Source organism: Sturnira hondurensis, unplaced genomic scaffold (genome assembly GCF_014824575.4).
Source record: "Sturnira hondurensis isolate 20B ecotype Veracruz unplaced genomic scaffold, ASM1482457v3 Scaffold0008897, whole genome shotgun sequence".
In the NCBI taxonomy this organism is placed as follows: domain Eukaryota; kingdom Metazoa; phylum Chordata; class Mammalia; order Chiroptera; family Phyllostomidae; genus Sturnira; species Sturnira hondurensis.
The window spans coordinates 1,137,576-1,157,145 of NW_028081528.1; the positions used below are offsets into that span (position 1 = coordinate 1,137,576).

A 19,570-nucleotide genomic window follows, 5' to 3' on the forward strand; every position below is an offset into this window, starting at 1 on the left:
GTGTTAGTGCATTTTCTATTATGTAATATTGGTACTACTTATAAAATAAAACTCTATTCTTTTAAACTTCCTCCAGAATATAAAGGAAAAATATTTCTATAAGACTAAAATTCATTTAAAAAAGTCTTACTTTTATGTTCACATTATAATACAACCTACCTCATCATCTTTTAAAATGCTTTCAAAGAGGTCATCAACTTATTTACTGTTATTTTTCAATGAACCATTTTGGCTGACTATTGATTTTTTAAAATAAATTTATCAGGCTTTCTCTCAGAAAAATCAATGTAAAATGAAAGTCATGAAATATTTCAATTAGAACATCTAAGCTCTTCAGTTTGCCTGCCTGTTTTTGGGGGGGCAGTAAACCTATTGGGTCTCAACTTCCTCCTGGCTTTATGGTATTTTGTAGTTCTGCTAAGCAGTTCTTTCATGCAAGACAGCAGGGCTTCTGCTTGTGACTGTCAGTCTGCACCCCCAGGTGACTGCCCTGCTTGTGAATGCCAGGTGTGAACAGTGAGGGGTGAAAGCCTGTGACTCCTCTGAAACTTAATCTGAACCAAGGCTAGAACTTTTTTTTAAAGATTAGAACTTAAAAGGCTTGCTTAGTAAGGTTCTGAACCAAATGTGAATAGCAAAAAACACAACCTATGAGGAATACATCTCTTGTTTTTCTATAAGAATAAGGTTAATAAAATTTTAGTAATCCTGCACTTAAGAGACTTATTAAATCAGCCCAGAATTAAAATTAATGAAGCAGTTTTCAACAGTGTGTTGTATGCAATCTTCCTATCCAATCTTTTAAATATAGCTCTGTCCAATATGATTTTTAAACCTCTGTATGCTGAATTTTAATTGTCCTCATACAGACGCTATTTTCTGGGCAAGATGTCCACTCACACGTGCTGTATACTAAAATGAACCAATCCATTACACTCATCTGTGAGCATTTATATGTATATCGATATTCTTGCCACTCTCAATACCTTGGCCATGATAGTTGGAGAGTCTTCCTTTTTTTGGAAAAGTCAACTCTGAGGCTGGTATTGTTTTACTAATATTCTATTGGTAATGTGCCACTTGGTAAAATTTGCTCCATGAGTTCCAGCAACCATTTGGCTCCCAACAACACAAAGGCCTATTGCAAGCATTTTTGGTCAGCTTTGATTGAATGCAGATTGCAGGATTGTTTTGCTAGACCACATTATTCTTTCAAATGTTTCTTCAGTAGTCACATATTACTTTCTAATGATGATCATTTGCATTTCAGAGCCTTTTTGTCCCTGATGTTTTACAACGAATTCACTCAGAACTCATCTCTGTCTTCAATGTGCTTCTCTTTGGTTTGAGAGGAGGCCTGTGGCTTCAGGGCCCTTGTACCCAGCCACCTTAATAAACTGCAAAACATGAGTAGGAAGAACCTCCCCAAACCCATTCAGCTTAAGCTCAATAGAGGGCAGTGTGCAAAGCAGAAGGCTAGTGTTTCCCTGCTTGCAGAAAAACAATTTTTGAAGGGTATGCTACAAGTTCCATTTTGTCACTATTGAAAAAAAAGCATTTTCCCTAGGCAAAATTATGGACTCTTAGACTTCTTATACAACATAAAAGGTAACCTGAAGGTTAGGCAATTTAGCTGGATGTTTAGGACTAGCCAGCATCCAGCTTTGCTTTTATTGTTTGCCACCTCCGCCCCCACATGCTTCTTTCTTACTCCACTTCTGGTGGTCCACCAAGTTTGCTGCAGATGTTTCTCCCACACAGTGGAAACATTCCCTAATGTGTCTGTATGCTTCCAGGCTCTGCTCATATGGGAAAAGGAAACATTGGAGAGAAATAATAAATTTCTGGATTGGTCTTATTTCCTTTTGTGCCTTTCAAAAACACTGAAACAAAAAAGAAAATAATTTTAGACCTATTCACCTTTCTCACAACACTAGCTATAGAAAATGGCTTATAAAGTGATTTTTTACATTTAAAAAATCAGTAAATAAGTAATCTTTTGCCATATTCCAGAACTCTCAATATTGCTATTCTACATTAGAAGACTATATAATTTTGCTTGAATTGTATTTTTTCAAAATAAGAGTTATACATGGTTGCATACGTGGAAGATTAGAGTACCTGTGGATCACTCTATATAAAGGACATATATTACATCCTGTAATTTAAAAATAATTTTCATAGAGATACTCCTCCCTGTTTGCACAATAGAATATGGGACCAGTGTGCTGAAAATGCAGGACTCAAAGATATCAAAAGACAACCTGGTTTCATTTCATCCACTCTCCCTCCATTCTCTCTGCAATGCGAACATTTTTTTTGCCCTTTGATGACACCTGGGGAAGCATCCGCAATTTACCTGAGTACTCTACAACAATATAACTCCTTAGTCACCTTCATCATGAAAAATAATATCTCCAGTTCAAAAATTAATATGCCAGTGTCTGTCACTAAAACAATTCCGAACATCAGTAAAGTTAGCGTTTCTCCCTGTTCAGTGCCTCTCTCCCTCTCAATCAGGCCTGCTGCAGGTGAGAAGTGTGCAGTGTATGTGTATGTGTATGTGCTATAGAAAAGAGCTACTGGGTGCTTTACTATTGGTTTCTCTTTACGTTGTTGCATCTTCTCTCAATCCTGAAGCCTAGAGCTTAGTTATCATTGAAGCAGAGGAAAGAGTTAGGAAAGAGCTTTCCTGTCCACCATGGATGTCATGCTGTTTTCCCTATGTCCTGGAGATGTTTAAAGCTAACTACCCATTAGGGCCTCTCAGGTAGTCTCCTGACAAGAACGGTGACTTCACAGCTACTGCTTCTGGCTCTACCTTCACACCAGTGTCTCTCAACTGACATTTGTCTCCCCTGGGGTCTTAGGTTGGTTCTCATACCCACTACTTCCCCCTAGTCCTTGGGGAAACATGCCAGTGAGACCCACTGCTATGAATGTGGTTTCTCCCAAAGTGTAGCCACTTGGCCACATAGGTGTGGGTTAGGCAGAAGTCCACTGGGGTTGCCACAACTTTAGGAAATGACTACTAAGATCTGTATTGGTCTCTTTGAAGCCCTACTTATCAAGTTGGAGGGAAAGTTAAAGAGGTGCATTGATTTTTCTCTTGTGGAAGGAAAGACAGTTGGGATCTTTACATTACCACCTTCTCTCCAGAAACTCTCTTTGCCATCCTCATCTTCTAAACTCACGAGTCTTCTTCTACTTTTGTGTGAGGAACACAAATCTCAGCAATAAGTTTAGACAATGTAGGTCCTTCATGATTTTCTGTAATCTCACATGAGAATTTAGGATTAGTTGGTAACTATTGTTTTGGGATTCAGCCAAAACTGACACCAAAAGAATGTTATTTTTTCCTTGGGTTACATATATGGTCTTAAAAATCTAGGAAGTTCATTAATTCTTTCGCATAACAAATATTTTTGTGTACTCTCTGTATGTTGGTCATCATTTAAGAAAAGGGGAAAACAGCACTGTAAAACAACAACCAATCCTAGCTCTCATGGACAGTTAGTAGAAAAAATAAAAGAAAAATAATTAAAAATAGCATTGTTTTTACATTTACGTGGTATTCTCTGTCTGTGTGTGTTTGTCCAAATTTTCACATTTTATAAGAACACCAGTCATATTAGACTAGGGGCTCATACTCCAATATAATCTTGCCCTAACTAATCACATCTGTAGCAACCCTATTTCCAAATAAGGTTACATTTTTAGGTATGGAGGGTGTGTGTAGGACTTGAACACACACAATTTGGGAAGTCACACTTCAACCAGTAATCAAACATCTGGAGGAAGACATTCCAGTCAGAGGAAAGAGTGAGTACAGATTTCCGAAGGAAGTTTCAAGGAAACNGAACACCAGTCATATTAGACTAGGGGCTCATACTCCTTAGGGGCTCATACTCCTTAGGGGCTCATACTCCTTAGGGGCTCATACTCCTTAGTTAGGGCTATAGGGGCTCATATAATCTTGCCCTAACTAATCACATCTGTAGCAACCCTATTTCCAAATAAGGTTACATTTTTAGGTATGGAGGGTGTGTGTAGGACTTGAACACACACAATTTGGGAAGTCACACTTCAACCAGTAATCAAACATCTGGAGGAAGACATTCCAGTCAGAGGAAAGAGTGAGTACAGATTTCCGAAGGAAGTTTCAAGGAAACCTGAAAGGTGAGGGATCCAAAGTAGCCAGAGAGAAATGGATGAGGGGTGGGGGCTAAAGGAGATGAATTCAGCAAAGCAAAGTGAAAAACAGGATTATGTAGGATCTTGATGGCTTAGTGAGGGGATTATTTCTTGCTGAGTTAAGTGAGTAGCCACTGGAAGATTTTATGAAGAGGAATGATATAATTTGGCATATTTTAACACATTCATTTTTATTACATACTGAAAATAAACTGAAGAGATGCAAGTTAGAGACAGTGATACAAATTCAAAGGTATAATAGTAAGAAGAAACCACAATGTATCGAACCTAAGTGGTACGGAAAGAAGGGATGTGATAAGTAATTAAGTTATGAACATATTTTGAGGGACATTTAATGTCTATTGTTGGCAGTTTGTAGGGTGGAGTATAAGAGACAAAGAGGATCCCATGACAGTTTTTAAGGTTTTAGTCTGAGCAGCTAGAAAGGCACTCAACCCAGGTATGAATGACTGGGAAAGAAGTAAATTTGAAGCAGTTTTCAACACCAAAGTATGCCTTTTTAAGAATTTTTAAAAATTAAAAAAAATATTTTATTTATTTTTAGAGAGGGTGGGGGAGAGAGAAGAAGAGAAAAGTGAAATTATCACAAGTCCCAACTGGGGGCCTAACCCACAACCCAGGCACGTGTCCTGACTAGGAATTGAACCTGCGGCCTTTTGATTACCTAGCTGGCACTCAGTCCATTGAGGCAAACCATCCAGGGCCAAAGGCTGCCTTTTAATTTTCTAATTTGAAAGATAGTGTAGCATAGTTACAGGCGAGAACAATATACATCTGGAAGCAGAATGCTCAGGTTCAAATTCTGGCAATGCCATTACTGGTTGTATGACATTGTATGAATTGCTCAATGTTTCTCTCATCCCATTTTTCTAGCTGAAACATGAGAATTCTATGAACTACTTCATACAGTCATTGTGAGGATTAAATGAGTGAGTACATGGAAAATACAAAGAATATGTTCTGGCACACAGTAAGTACAATGTATGACTTCTTTTCTATGGCTATAATTGATGAGGCAAGGTCAATTAGAAGGATAGAAATCTATAATTAAGGGGAAAATTATGGGTTGAAGACCACATTTGGGGATTTCAGTCTACAGATGGTGTTAGTACTATGGGATTAAATGATGACCTCTAGAGGGCAAGTGTAGACATTAAGAATGTTCAAGGATTGAATTCTGACATCCAGCACTGACCGGATCCAGGAATGGAGAGATGAAAAAAAAACAACAAACAATAATAGGGGCCCATGTGTTCAGAGAAAAACTATGTGAGTGAGTTGTCTGAAAAAAGAATTTTAAGGACAGTGTGATAACAACGTCAAATGACTCTGAGAAGTCAAAGTGAACATGGCCACTAGACTTGACAAGTGCTGACTTTGGTAAGAGCAATTTCCAGAGAGCAGGGAGGGGTTGGAGAAAGCCCAACTAGGGTGTGTCCAAGGGTGAAGGAAGAGGAGAGATTAGAGGTGACTCTTAGAAGGAAATTTAAGGGTAAGTAATAGAGACAAACAACCAGCAGGAAGCAAAAGAGGAATGAAGCGAAAGCTTTTTTAAAGTTGAGGAAAACAGCTGCAATTTTGCATGTTGGCAGGAACAATCCAAAAGTCAGAGGGAAATTGAGAATTTCTGAGGCTATTTCTGAGTAGGGTGGGGTGGATGGGAACTGGGACACGGCACAGAGGTCAGCCCTATTTAAGAGAAGGAACAGTTTATTCATAGAAACAGGTTTGGTTGGTAGAGTTAGGTGAAGTTCTCTTTGATGGTTTTTTTTCTTTTCAATTAAATAAGGAACTAGTTTATCAGTGAAGACTAAAGACAAATTGAAAGTTTGAGGAGTATGAAACAGATATTGAGGCGTATGGAAGAGTGAATAAAATGGGGAGGATCATATAACTGCTGTACAGAATTAAGAGCTCACGTGAGGTACCTGGTCAGAGTATGTGAGAGCAGTTATTTAGTTGTCTGTTTTTCTTCACACACATTCAGTCACAGAAGTGCACATGGAGAGGAAACCTACAGTTGGATTTCATTCTTTCTGTGACTCAAGTAGACCCAACAAGATATTCTAATGACTGACCACAAAATTCAAACATATAAAACAGCAAGTAAGTGCATGAGGAAGAGAAAGACAATGGAAAGGTGGCACAAATGTCTCAGAGGGGCAGATGGTGGTGGTGGACGACCTACATGGGCTGGAAGCAGGGTGCAGTGGTAAGACATTGGGATGTTTCAAGTTGGGGCCACAGCAGAACCGCAGTCATTAGTAATGACAGCACCACTCATGTAAAGCGTATAACACACTCACTGGGGCAGGGCAAACATGGAACTGAGATACCAGGATATTAGGTGGTCACTTAGGTGGATGTTGAATTGCTAAGAATTTTGGCAAAAGGAGTATTGGAGAAAACAACAGCGAACCGCCAGGGAGTCTCGAAGGAATTCCTGGAGCGGTAAAAACTGCCATGAGGAAATTCACCTTTATTATTGAAGGGATTTACAAATAAGGGTTTCCAAGACCTTCTAAAAGAAAAAAGATGTCAACTAATTTTGACATTTCTTTGGGATTCGTATTCTGATTTGCGATGATGTGTGAAAATAAGTTCTCGTTTTGTCAAAGTTTCAAAGCCTCTATTCTATGAGCTAGCTAAAAGGAAGCCCAGGTTTGTGCTGCAGTCAGGGCTGGTTGACTCTGTCAGACAAGGAAGTGTTAAGGTGCAAGCTCTCTACTACCAGCAGCATCTGCTACGCTTCCCCACCTTCCACACCACTCTGGGGTCTCATGGGGATCCAGAGGATACAGCATTGCAGTCATGTATTTCAATTATCAAAGTACTCCAATAAAGCTAACTTTTATATTTGCTCCTTGCCTCTCATTTATTTCAGTACAGGGAGGTAAGGATAGCAAAATCTATTTCTTAGTGCATTTTCTAAGCTGATAGGTTCCATTTCTGGGGAGAAAAAGAGCAGCCACCCTATAATAGTTCCTTAAACAAATGTTGTTTACCATTCACATTTAATAGTACATTTAAAACCCGAATGTTTTCCTGATACAAGAAGCAATTTCCTTTTGTGTTCTGGGACTTTCCCTGCTGCTCCGCACAGCTGACCACACTCACATGCATCCGATGACCTGAATTTCCTGAGTTATTTCTGTAGTCCCTGTGCTCAAGGTTTCCAGAGGCTATAAATGCAGTGAGCAGCTGTTTGCTTGTTTTTCATTTCAGAGGAAATATTCATTAAAGAACTACCTGAGATTTTTCACTCCAAAAGAGTGAAAAGAAGGCTGAAGACATAATGTATCAACTAGTAAATAAAAATGTGGTGGACATTATAGGCACACAGAAGGTAAGGTGGATGATGCTTCAATATAAAATTGATTTAACTTAACTGTAGTATAAAAGATAAGGGATGGCAAAGAGATGAAGGAATCAAATAAAATATAGAGCCTCAAAGAAAATATAATAAGCACTAAAAAATGGAGGATGTTTAAAAAACAAGAATTAGATTTTGTAAATTTTGTTATAAGATTCTTAAATGGAGATTTTATTTTTTGTACTCTACCTTCAGAGTTTCCTATCTTCTTTCCAAGGTTGTCCCCATTGACTTGAGTCCAGTGAACATGTTCTGAAATACAACCTCATTAATTTATTATAGATTCAAGTCCAGATTTGATCATTATTTTAAAACAAATATAGTTATATTACTTTAAAATATAGAAATAATTTAGATAGACTGTTCATTGGAAGATCAGAGTTCCAAGGGACCATGGACATGACTTAGTCCAGTGCTCACATTTTTTTTTTTTGATGAAGAATTGGAGACAAACCACACCCAGCCTGGGTTTTGAGGCTTATGTTCTTATTAAATCAGAATTCTGATGTTCCTACCAGGAATTTCTATTTTTAAATAAAGATTCACAGATAATCCATAAAGACAGATATGAAGACAAAATCTGCTTTTTTCTGTTTTCTGCAATGTAAATAGTCAAGTTAGAATTTTGGATGTATTGCAGCTAACACAAAGGAAGAACAAATCCAAAAAAATGAATTTATGGTTTTTGGATAATGCGGTATTTTGGCTAATAGGAAATTCTGACTGAAGAGATGTTCAAGTTGTGGGATTTCAAAAAGAAGACATAATCCACCAGAGAAAACCAGCGATGCTTGTTTATTTGCTAATAACGTTTTCTAATTGAGTCTTTGGGGAGGGAGGAATTTGATTTGTTACACTGTTGAGAAGAAAGAGTGGAAGAATGAACTGAGATTTGAAAAAACAATTTCACAGTAGATAGAATATTTTCCACTATTTATTTATTTTTTTTGCTGAGGCTGATTGAAAATGGAGCTTGGCCTACTTCCATAGCTCTGCCAAAAATCATGACATCAGAAAGCTTTTAAGATGCTGAAAGCCAAACTTGCCTCTGTGTTTTTAATGTCTCTTTGGGAATCTGGAAGCTACAAATATGAAAAAATAGAAGAGGGGCATAAAAAAAGACAGCTCATTCTCTCCCTGATAAAACACGTGACTGCCAACCATAATCTATACTATACCTGAAAGAATTCCACTCAATGGTTCAATTGCAAATTCCACTGAAAGAATAAATTATATATTACCAGTAAAATGACATTTGAGAACATCTAAAAGCAATAATTCAATCTGGTAATGCTAAATTTTACGAAGGTTCTTATACTTTGGTGATTGATTGATTGAACTTCACCTACACAATCATAGGTCCACACATTGCTGAGTATCATGGTGATAAGATGATTGTATTATACTTAACAAAAATAATCAGAACAAGATGAAGGGGAAGTAAACAACATGATGAGTGGAGCCCAAGCACTAGGAAATTCTAACACATCAACTCAAGTCCAGGAACAGGTTCTGTTAGACATGTGACAATTCTGTAAATACACCTAGAGCCTTAGAGAGACAGGAAGTTTGGTACTCATTCACTTAGTGAATTAATTCATCCTATAACAAAAGTACTTATCCTCTGAACTTTATTTTGTACCTTCAAGTATCAAGTTGAATAAGAAATACTCTTACCTTAAGCTCCTGAACCTATACTTTGATAGATTTGCCTTGGATATCTGCTGTTATGGAATGGAGAAATATTATGGACATTGGTGTTGATCATCAGAGGTTTTAAAGATTTTATTTATATACTTTTTAAAAAGATTTTATTTATTTAGAGGGGAAGAGAAGGAGAGAAGGAGAGAAATATCAATGTATGGTTGCCTCTCGGGAGTTCCCTGCTGGGAACTGGCCTGCAACCCAGGCATGTGCCCCGACTGGGAATCGAACTGCGATTGTGTGGTTTGCAGACCCGTGCTCAATCCACTGAACTACACCAGCCAGGGCTATTTATATACTTTTTTAGAAAGGGGAAAGGAGGGAGAAGGAGAGGGAAACATCAATGTGTGGTTGTCTCTGGAACACCTGCCCATTCCTGGGGACCTGGCTTGCAACTGAGGCATGTGTTCTGAATGGGAATCAAACTGGTGACCCTTTGGTTCATAGGACTGTGCTCAATCCACTGAGCCACACCAGTCATGGCTGAATGCCAGAGGTTTTAAATTTTCTTTTGGCCATCAGTGTTGCATCATTGGCCTAAGAAAGTTTTAAAATTTCTCTCAGCCTCAGAGTTCTCTTCTGTAAAATGGTATTAACAGCACTTAGTCCCCTGGATTTTAGAGACTAAATGAAATAATGCTAATTGAGTACTACTCAATAAACCGACGTGCCTTCTTCTCTCTATCCCTCTTTATGATAGATTGGCAAAGCTGAGAATCTTCATAATTATTTTCAGTCAGTTTGCATAGCTCCATTAGAAGTGGTGAGTAATTCATGAGTCCTAATTTCAATGCTTTTCCTCTTGAGGGAATGAGAGAGTTAAAGTGCTTTCAGTAAAGTGTAAGCATAAATTAGATGGCATCGTTCAAGATCAATTTGCAACATTAATAATAGTTACATGATCTGTCATCATGTATTAGTGCTTGGCAAGAGAAAACTGGACTGGAAAATTAGCAAGGTTGAAGGTGAAGAATAAAATGCCCTGGTTAACACACACAGACCTGGGAACACAACTATAGGGAAATCACTTCCACTTTCAAAGGTCTGGAAATCTGTAGCTAAAAAAAATGTCTGTTTCTAAAAGAAAATCATTTCTCACCAGCAATGGTATCTGAGAGGGAAAAGAATGAGTAAATTTTAGCTTGGAGAAAACTGAACTTCACGATAAAAGTATCTTTTGCCACTCTTGAATTCCTTACTTCCACTATTAAACTCATTTGGAGACCACTCCTATACAATTACATATACTCAAGACTATATACATGCCTTAAGGGGGTTAAATGGTAATGAAAAATATGATAAAAATGAAAATATATATGTCTCATGGGGAAACAAACTATTCTGACATGCTAAAAAAGCTACTTTAAAGATTTATGAAACCTCTCTTCTCTTTGCCATTTCTGAAAGAAGTAAGCTACAGACCAAAGAGTCCTTACAATGTAGAGGTATATGTGTACTCAGAAGTTTTAAGGTAGAGAAAAACAGTATTAAAATAAAAAGAGAACCAATCATATGGGAAACATATTTACCAATGATACCTCAGACAAAGGTTTAATCTTCAAAATATACAAAGAACTTATACAACTCCACTCTAAGAAGACAAGCAACCCAATTAAAAATGGGCAAAGGACTTGGACAGATACTTCTCTAAGGAGGATATACAGAGGATTCAGAGACACATGAAAAGATGCTCAATATCACTAGCTATCAGAGAGGTGCAAATTGAAACCACAATGAGATACCACTTCACACCAGTCAGAATGGCCATTGCAAAAAAAAGCAACAAATAACAGGTGTTGGAGAGGTTGTGGGGAAAAGTGGACCCTAGTTCACTGTTGGTGGGATTGCAGACTGGTACAGCCACGATGAAAAACAGTATGGAATTTTCTCAGAGAACTAAAAATGGATTTGCCTTTTGACCTGGCAATTCCACTGCTAGGATTATACCCTAAGAACCCTGAAACACCGATCCAAAATAACCTATGTACCCTGATGTTCACAGCAGCACAATTTACAATAGCCAAGTGCTGGAAGCAACCTAGGTGCCCATCACTAAATGAATGGATCAAAAGACTATGGTACATCTACAGGATGAAATACTATGCAGCAGAAAGAAAGGAGGAGTTTCTACTCTTTGAGACAGCATGGATGGAACTGGAAAGCATTATGTTAAGTGAAATAAACCAGGTGGTGAAATAGCATATGATCTCACCTTTAACAGGAACCTAAACAACAAAACAATCAAATAAGCAAAATATAACTAAAAGACACTGAAATAGAGAGCAGGCTGACAGTGTCCAGAGGGGAGAGGAGAGGGAATTCCAGGGGAAAAGGGGAAGGATTTACAGGCATAAGTATAAAAGACACATGGGGGTAGAAATGGGAGAGGGGAGGGCTGGGTGGGTGGGCTGGGCTGGGAGTAAAAGACAGAAAACTGTGCTTGAACAACAAGTAAAATTAAAAAAATAATAAGTTGTTAAAAAAGAAGTTTTAAGCTAGAAATGGAGCAATTTCCAGCCAGCAAACACAGTTCTGCACATGCCAAGTCCAGCAAGAACTGCTGGGAATGGTCAACAGTAGGGTTTAATATTTGTATGGGCTTATGTATTTGCTGTATTCTGTGTTAAATTAAGTATAACAGGATGAATGAGGCAAAGTCAAGTCCCTTCTTCTGACACTTGAGATATAATTAATTTTTATTATGCAAAATTTAATCTTCCTCTGCTTTTCCAGTTTGGAAAATGAACACACTTCAATCCTGCCTCATGAGTCCACATACATTCCTCTAGTGTGGTTCTGTTAATGATTCATTTTGCTCTGCTCAAAGCTTAAATAAAATATTTTGAAAATGAGGTTAACAACTTGATCGATGTCTTTAACCTAATGGTGAATATCAGTGAAACTTAGTGAAAGACAATATTAATTGACTTGGTGCTTATAACTTTGATTACTTAAATTATAACTTAAAATATAAGAAATATTGGAGGAATGGAAGAACAAAAATTCTGACTATTTTCAGTCTTTATTCTTTGAACTTACACTGTTATCCCTGTCAGTTCCCTCTTAATGAAACAGACAGATTTTTACAATACTGATGAACAATGTACATACAACACCCAGGGCAATTTTATTTAGAGAGTTTTATTAACGTTGTTCTGAACATTTTATATAACACAGAATTACTGCCTGCTTTTCAATTTACCAAAACAAATTAACTAAACAAATTAGACATATGTATCACAAATCAATCTGTTGAGTAAATCAATTCTGACAAATTCTATTCATTTTCATTTCATTGATGTCTTTTCTGTAATATAGATTCTTAGGTTATGTGGTTTTCAAAGGTAAATATAATTCTAGGCAGACAACTCTTCTAAACAATTTTATGATGACAAATATGCACCTAAGCACAATTTTAGCAGAACGGTTTCCTATAGCAAAGGTGTCAGCAAAGGATGTATTTTACTTCCCTATTTGTTTAATTGGTACACAGATTGCATTATCACATGTAAAACTGGGCTGTATTCAGAGGAATGAGATGTGAAATTTGGTGGAAGAAATATCCATAAACACCATCTTATTGACAGAAAGTTGCAATGATTTGAAATGACCGCTGATGCAAGTGAAAGAAGGAAGTACCAAAGCAGGACTCTATTTGAACATTATGAAGACAAAATCCATGACTACAGAAGAAGTGTGCAACAATGAAGACACTGAAATTGTTAAACATTTTGCTTACCTGGGTTCACTCATCAATTCAAATGGAGACTGCAGCCAAGGAATCAAGAGAGACATACAAGGGCAGCAGCGGAAGAGTTGGGAAAGGTCATCGAGGGGAAAGTTGTGTCATTAGAGATCAAGGCTGAGATCATTCACTCCCTCAAAATCCCGATTACCATGTGTAGATGCAAAAGTTGGATAGTGAAGAAAGCTGATAGGAAAGAAAAACCTGATTCATTTGGATCTTGGTGTCAGACGGGAACTCTTCAGATGCTCTGGGCCAACAGAAACAGGAACCATTGAGTCCTAGAGCAAATGAAGTCTGAAACACCATTGGAGTCAGAAATGACAAAAGTGAAGTTGTCCTACTTTGGGTACATGATAAAGAGGCAGAATTCTTTGAAAAACACAGTAGTGCTGGGAAAAACGTAAGACGGGGAAAAGAGGAAGCCCAAATGTTAGATAGATTGACTGCTTAGAAGAAGCCACAGGCCTGAGTCTACAGGAGCTGAGCAGGGGTGTGGAGGACAGGACAATGTGGACGTCGCTCATTCACAAGGTTGCCAGGAAGTGCAGCCCACTCAACAGCATACAACACAATGTTAACAAACAGTAAAGGAAAAGCTTTCAAATCAATGCAAGTGACATATTCACTCTTTTTACTATTTCTATTTTCTCCCTTCCTTTTCTTATTCTCATTGGCCTAGATACAACAGTGGCTATAATATCACTGTATTAGAAATCATTTGTTTTCAACCCTATCACGAAGGTAACTGCAGCTGACTTTAAGAGAAAACAATAAATGTAGAAAGCAAGCATCAGTTCATAAATGTGTGACCTCTCAGTAAATAAATGGTTCATATAATTATTATATAAAATACTTATCTTTACAGCCAATAGTTATATATCATGGGGTAGACAGCTGATTAAAACAAGAGAATTGTGTACAAACAAATTATTTCCAAAGGCCAGAGGCAAGTTGTTCTATGCTTCTTACTCCCCAGAAAGCAATGCAGATGGAAAAAAAAATCTGAAGAAATAAAACACAAAGAGGACAAACAATTAAAATAGAATCAATACTTTTATTCAACTGAGTTAAAAATATGGGTGAGATAAACATAATATTTTAGACAGTTAAATAATCCAAACTGAATGTAGCAGTTGCTCACTGATGGAGTTTAGCCAACCCAGATAAGAATGCTTTATGTGAAGACAGGAGAGGGAGTAAGTATTAAGTTTTGTCTCTGTGGCTTTTTCTTTTTCTTTGTAATACTCACAAATCTGGGTCTTTGATAGGAATGGGGCTATGTAAATTAGATATTGAATAAAACTGATGTTCTATTGGCACTTGGGCATACTGCCTATTGTATGTATTGTATCAAATGATCTCATTGTTTATGTAATTTTAGAATTTTTGAAAAAAGAAATAAAAACATTATTAAAGACTAATTTCTCCCTGAGTCAATATAATCTAGCATATTCTAAATTTCACCCTACATGAAATAAATTCTAAATATTACTACTGACTTACCTTCTTAATCTTTTGATCTTATCAGATATAAAAACATAATGGAAAAATTCTCCTTAAAATTAAAAATATAACTAAATTATAATAAGCAGCCATAAGAGTTTATTGAGTTTACTCTTTACATTCAAGTAATACCACCCATTCTCAATAAATCACCCAAAATTAGCCAAATAAAACTCTTGATTTCTAATGATCCTAATGAAAATGACTATATAGCTGTCCTTAGTAAGAATTCATGGTTGTAGAATTTTTCACTATGCATAATCAAAATGCCACAATACATATTTTCTACTTCTTTGTAGGTAAAATCCAGCACTGGTCATATTCTTTACACTGTGAAATCTTTCTATGCTTACTCTTCCTGTTACTATTACCTATGTACTACAATTGGGCTATAAGATTGCTTATATGATCACTATATCAGGTGTCATTAGTGTGATAATGAAAAAGAATGATGCCCAAATAATGAAGTTAATAGGATAGCTGTACAAGGGTTTCTCTCTATTTTTTTGGGGGGGGTTATTATTATTATTTTTATTTTTTGCTTTAATCCCCAAATATACACAACATACAGTACCGTGACTCTTTCTCATACAATATATTGTGAACAATGCACACTTTCTTTTTTTTTAGTTTCAGTTCTTTTTTTAAAATATATTTTATTGATTATACCATTACAGTTGTTCTATTCCCCCCCTTCATTCCCCTCTACACGCACACTCCCTCCCCCACCATTCTCCCCCCCTTAGTTTATAACCACGTGTCTCAACTTCTTTAGATTCTATATTTCCCCCACTATTCTCGCCCTCCCCCCTATCTATTTTCTGCCTACCATCTATGCTATTTTCTGTGCCTTCTCCCCCCTTCTCCCCCTCCCACCCCCCTGTTTCTAACCCTTCATGTGTTCTTCATTTCTATGGTTCCGCTCCTGATCTAGCTGTCCTCTTGGTTTGCTTTTGTTTTAGGTGTGGTTGTTAATAACTGTGTGTTTGCTGTCCTTTCACTGTTAATATTTTTCATCTTCTTTTTCTTATAAGTCCCTTTAGCATTTCATATAATAAGGGCTTGGTGATGATGAACTCCTGGTTTCTCTCTATTTTTTAATTGTGCAAACTTCCTCTCCAAACTATTTGTAGGTCATGTTTTCCAGGAAGAAGATCACTATTTCTAAAAGATCATACAAATACACAATGGAGTATATTTACTAATAAGATGGAGGCATGGAAAACATTCTGGAGTGTTGGACTGAAGGGAAGCCTAGGGAATTAACTGAGGCCAGACACCAATTCATAGAAAATACCCTGAACTGCGGCAATTTTTCTATTAAAGACAGACTATGGAAAACAACATTAATAACAATGTAACCCCATAAACATTGATATTTAGATTTTATGGTAGGTTATTCTGTTTCAGATGAAGGTTCTAGTTCTTTCTAGAGAACATTATTCTTTACATTCTCAGATAGGAGAGTCTTCTTCAAATCCATGCATTTATTTCAGCCTATAACATCTACAGTAGGAAAAAATACCAAAAATGAAACCAACAATTATACTGAAGCAGAAGTTAAGAATAATATTAACATCTTGGGGTTACCTCAGAAATCAAATACAATATATTTAAAGTCTGGTTTTGATTTTGTTTCTTTTGACTGTAATTCCAGAGAAATGATCTCATGTGGTTTCTCAAGATGGTGCCAGGTAGAACAATACAAGGATTCGGGAATATTTATGGAAGGCCTCAGGTTGTTCAATGCATTGCATTTGCTCACAAAGATGGGTTAATGTTGACAGAAGGATAGCTGAGAAAACAAACTTCAAAGGAGACAGAAACGATAAATCTAAAACATCAGGCTAAATAATTTAATTAGGATCCATAATATTCATTGAGCAGCTAATAGGTACCTTGCGTTATGCAGGGTCTGGGATTCAGATAGATATTTGGCAATAGAAGTTTATATTGGTTTTGAATCTAGTGTCTAGGGTTGTAAAGATTATTTCCATGAGTGAAGGTTAAGGAGAATGTATGTAAAAAAGCTGTAAAATTTCATGAGTATGTCATAATTCTTCTTTTCCCCACTTCCTACCCCTTCGGTGATCTATACTTTTACCTGTGAGTTCCAGAAATATTAAGAACTTCTGATCTAGCAAGAGAGTGAAAAATATTACAGTTCTAGTTCTTGCCTTTGTTGTTATCCACCACTTCACAACTAAATCTTTTCCCTTTTGAAAATATAGTCACGTCCTATTTCTTTTAGGACACATTCCTCACTAAAACACAAAGATCATGTCGCTTCCAATTTTCTAAAATGCTTTCAGCTTCTTACCAAAAAAAATGCAATTTTTCACACTACAGTTTCATTTTGTTTCTCTGTGTTTTTCTAGGTCCCCACATGTTATTCCTCCAAATAGGTGGAGTTGGGGGGAAGCGGATGAAGCATAGGGGTCAGATTCAGATTCAAGTTAATGCACAGCAAGACCCTTGCTTGGGCTAGGCATTTCCACAGGTATGTTTATAGGATTATGATGTTTAATTCTCATGAGAAACCATGAGGAATTGGTATCCAGTTTGCTGATGAGGCAATGGGAGCTCAGAATTTATGTGGTTTACCAAGAAATCACAAAGTACAAAATATCAGAGTGGGGATGATGTTTTTCATTTATTTAATGTCCCCCAGATAATCCAACTGTACATCCTTGGAAGTCAGTTCAATGAATATGAACATCAATAGTGCATTCATTTCCTCTTTTTTAGTCATCACCTGCATTTGCCGGGTGATTTTTGAGTCAAAAAATGCTGGGTTTCTGAGACCACTTCACAATCAATATTTTAAGCATAAATGGAGTTCTTATATATAATGAAATCCAGATTGGCACAGGAGCATAGAAATCACATACAATGAATATGTGCTTCTCAATATATGTATAACTCTGAAATATTAACCCTGTTCCATTAGAAAATAAGTAGAAAAATATAGATTTGCTTAAATATTTTTGAATACATCTGTATATATGTGTGTGTGATCTAAATATATATTCATACATAATTTGCATTATAAAATTATTTAATAAGGACTAAATATAACCACTTGATTATTGAAATAATTTCATTTAAAATTTTCCCTTATTCAGTCTTTCTCTTGAGTTGCATATTAAGCTGTTATTTTAGTTCCCCATAGTTGAGGATTAAATGTATCACTTGAGATTCATTCATTAACACATGTCTCAACCAACTATTTGTTAAACGAAAATAGTAGAATTACTACTTAGGCTAGTAAAAGAATATATGGCAAACCAAAGTGTTACTAGTTCAATTCCTGGTCAGGGCACATGCCTGGGTTGCAGGCCAGGTCCCCAGTAGGGGCCACATGAGAGGCAACCCACACACTGATGTTTCTCTCCCTCTCTTTCTCCCTACCTTCCCCTCTGTCTAAAATAAATATATAAACATTTTTAAAAATTAAAAAAAAAGAATATATGGTAACTATAGTAGGTTTTTTGCAACATACTTCTCTAATCTACAGATATGATGTTTCTGGATATGTACAACTCAACATTCACTTATTTTAGCCTAAATCTGGGCAAGTCCCATGATTTTAACACCTGGATTCAAAATATGAAACAGAGGAAGTTCACTCTCGGTGTCAAGCCCTCCTTGCACTAACACATCATTAATGGCTCTCGTCTTCAGGCTATTTCCTTGACTTCCTAGGGCCCTTGACTCTGATGCCTGAACTTTGGCCTGTACAGATGCTCTCCACATTTCCTCCACCCCTTTCCAAAAAGTTCATCAGTTGGCAGGTGGCTAATCTGAGCCACTGATCCATACTAAAACACCAGTGGGAACTGATGTGTTATTACTCCCCTGGTCCTCCCCATTATGTCTGTTTTAAGAGGCTTTATTAAAAATGGCCATACTCATGAGCAAATCAAGCACCCAATCTTAAAGGGAAGAGAAAGTGTGAGAAGAGGTGTCTACGTGCATGTGGCTTCTCCTCAAACTGCCACCCCCTTAAATTACAAAGCTAGTGGATTCTTCTTACAGCAATGTACATTTCTATCTCTGTTGGTTTAAATCCACTGACTGTACATATTAATAAGTGACCTGATGAACAAAGAAAATTAAATATTACCTTGAGAACTAACTAGCAATATTTCACACTTCAAATTATTTAACCATCAGATAAACTTGCTAATAAAATAAAAAGGTTTTTTTAAAAGATTTTATTTATTTATCTTTAGAGGGGAAGGGAAGGAGAGAGGGAGAGAAATATCAATGTATGGTTGCCTCTCGTGTGTCCCCAGCCAGGAACCGGGAACTGGCCTGCAACTCAGGCATGTGCCCTGACTGGGAATTGAACCGCAATCCTGTGGTTCACAGGCCTGCGCTCAATCCACTGAGCTACACCAGCCAGAGCATAAAATGAAAGTTTTAACATACCCACAAGAGAAATAAAATCTCTGATACAGTACAAATTTATTTTGATTCCCAAACATGTACTTATTGTTATAAATATTGACATAGGAAAATACTCACTGAGATATAATATCTCATGTAATCATATGCCTATTATAGTAGTAATGTAATTATAACTAACTTGTTTGTTCAATATTTTAAAACACTAAAAATGCTGAATGAACATGTTAGAAAAGCTAAGTCATTTTGTAAATGATGGGTAAATATCTTGCTAAATTTTATCTTGCCAAGGAAGAAATTTGAAATATTTTAAATATAAAATAGCATTTCTGTGAACATTTGACTTAATAACTTTCGAATAACTTAAAAAATATATTACCATTAACTAGATTGTGTAAATTTGTCTAAAATGAATGTCCCTTTTTGTATCACTAACAAATAATAATCAGCATGTAAATAGAAGAGTATATTTCTCTGACCCTGATGAAGTTCATAAAATACCAGTTAACTGCCTATTTAACACAACTATAACAGCCATACCAGCAACAATTTGTTTTAATGGAAATACATGAAACATACAGAAGTTTGAATAAAATTCTTTGGAGAAAAATAAAAGC

General features: G+C 36.6%; 1 protein-coding gene across 2 annotated transcripts in view; it reads right to left on the minus strand.

Moving 5' to 3' along the window:
- Positions 1 to 12,600: 12,600 nt before the first annotated feature.
- The window catches only part of AGMO (alkylglycerol monooxygenase), a 291,203-nt gene continuing 284,233 nt past the window's right edge, over positions 12,601 to 19,570 (minus strand). For both annotated transcript variants that reach the window (XM_037056257.1, XM_037056255.1), the window contains one exon: positions 12,601 to 14,042. In XM_037056257.1, coding sequence (XP_036912152.1) covers positions 13,968 to 14,042 — 75 coding nt within the window. In that variant the 3' untranslated portion in view covers positions 12,601 to 13,967. The remainder of the gene's footprint in view (positions 14,043 to 19,570) is intronic.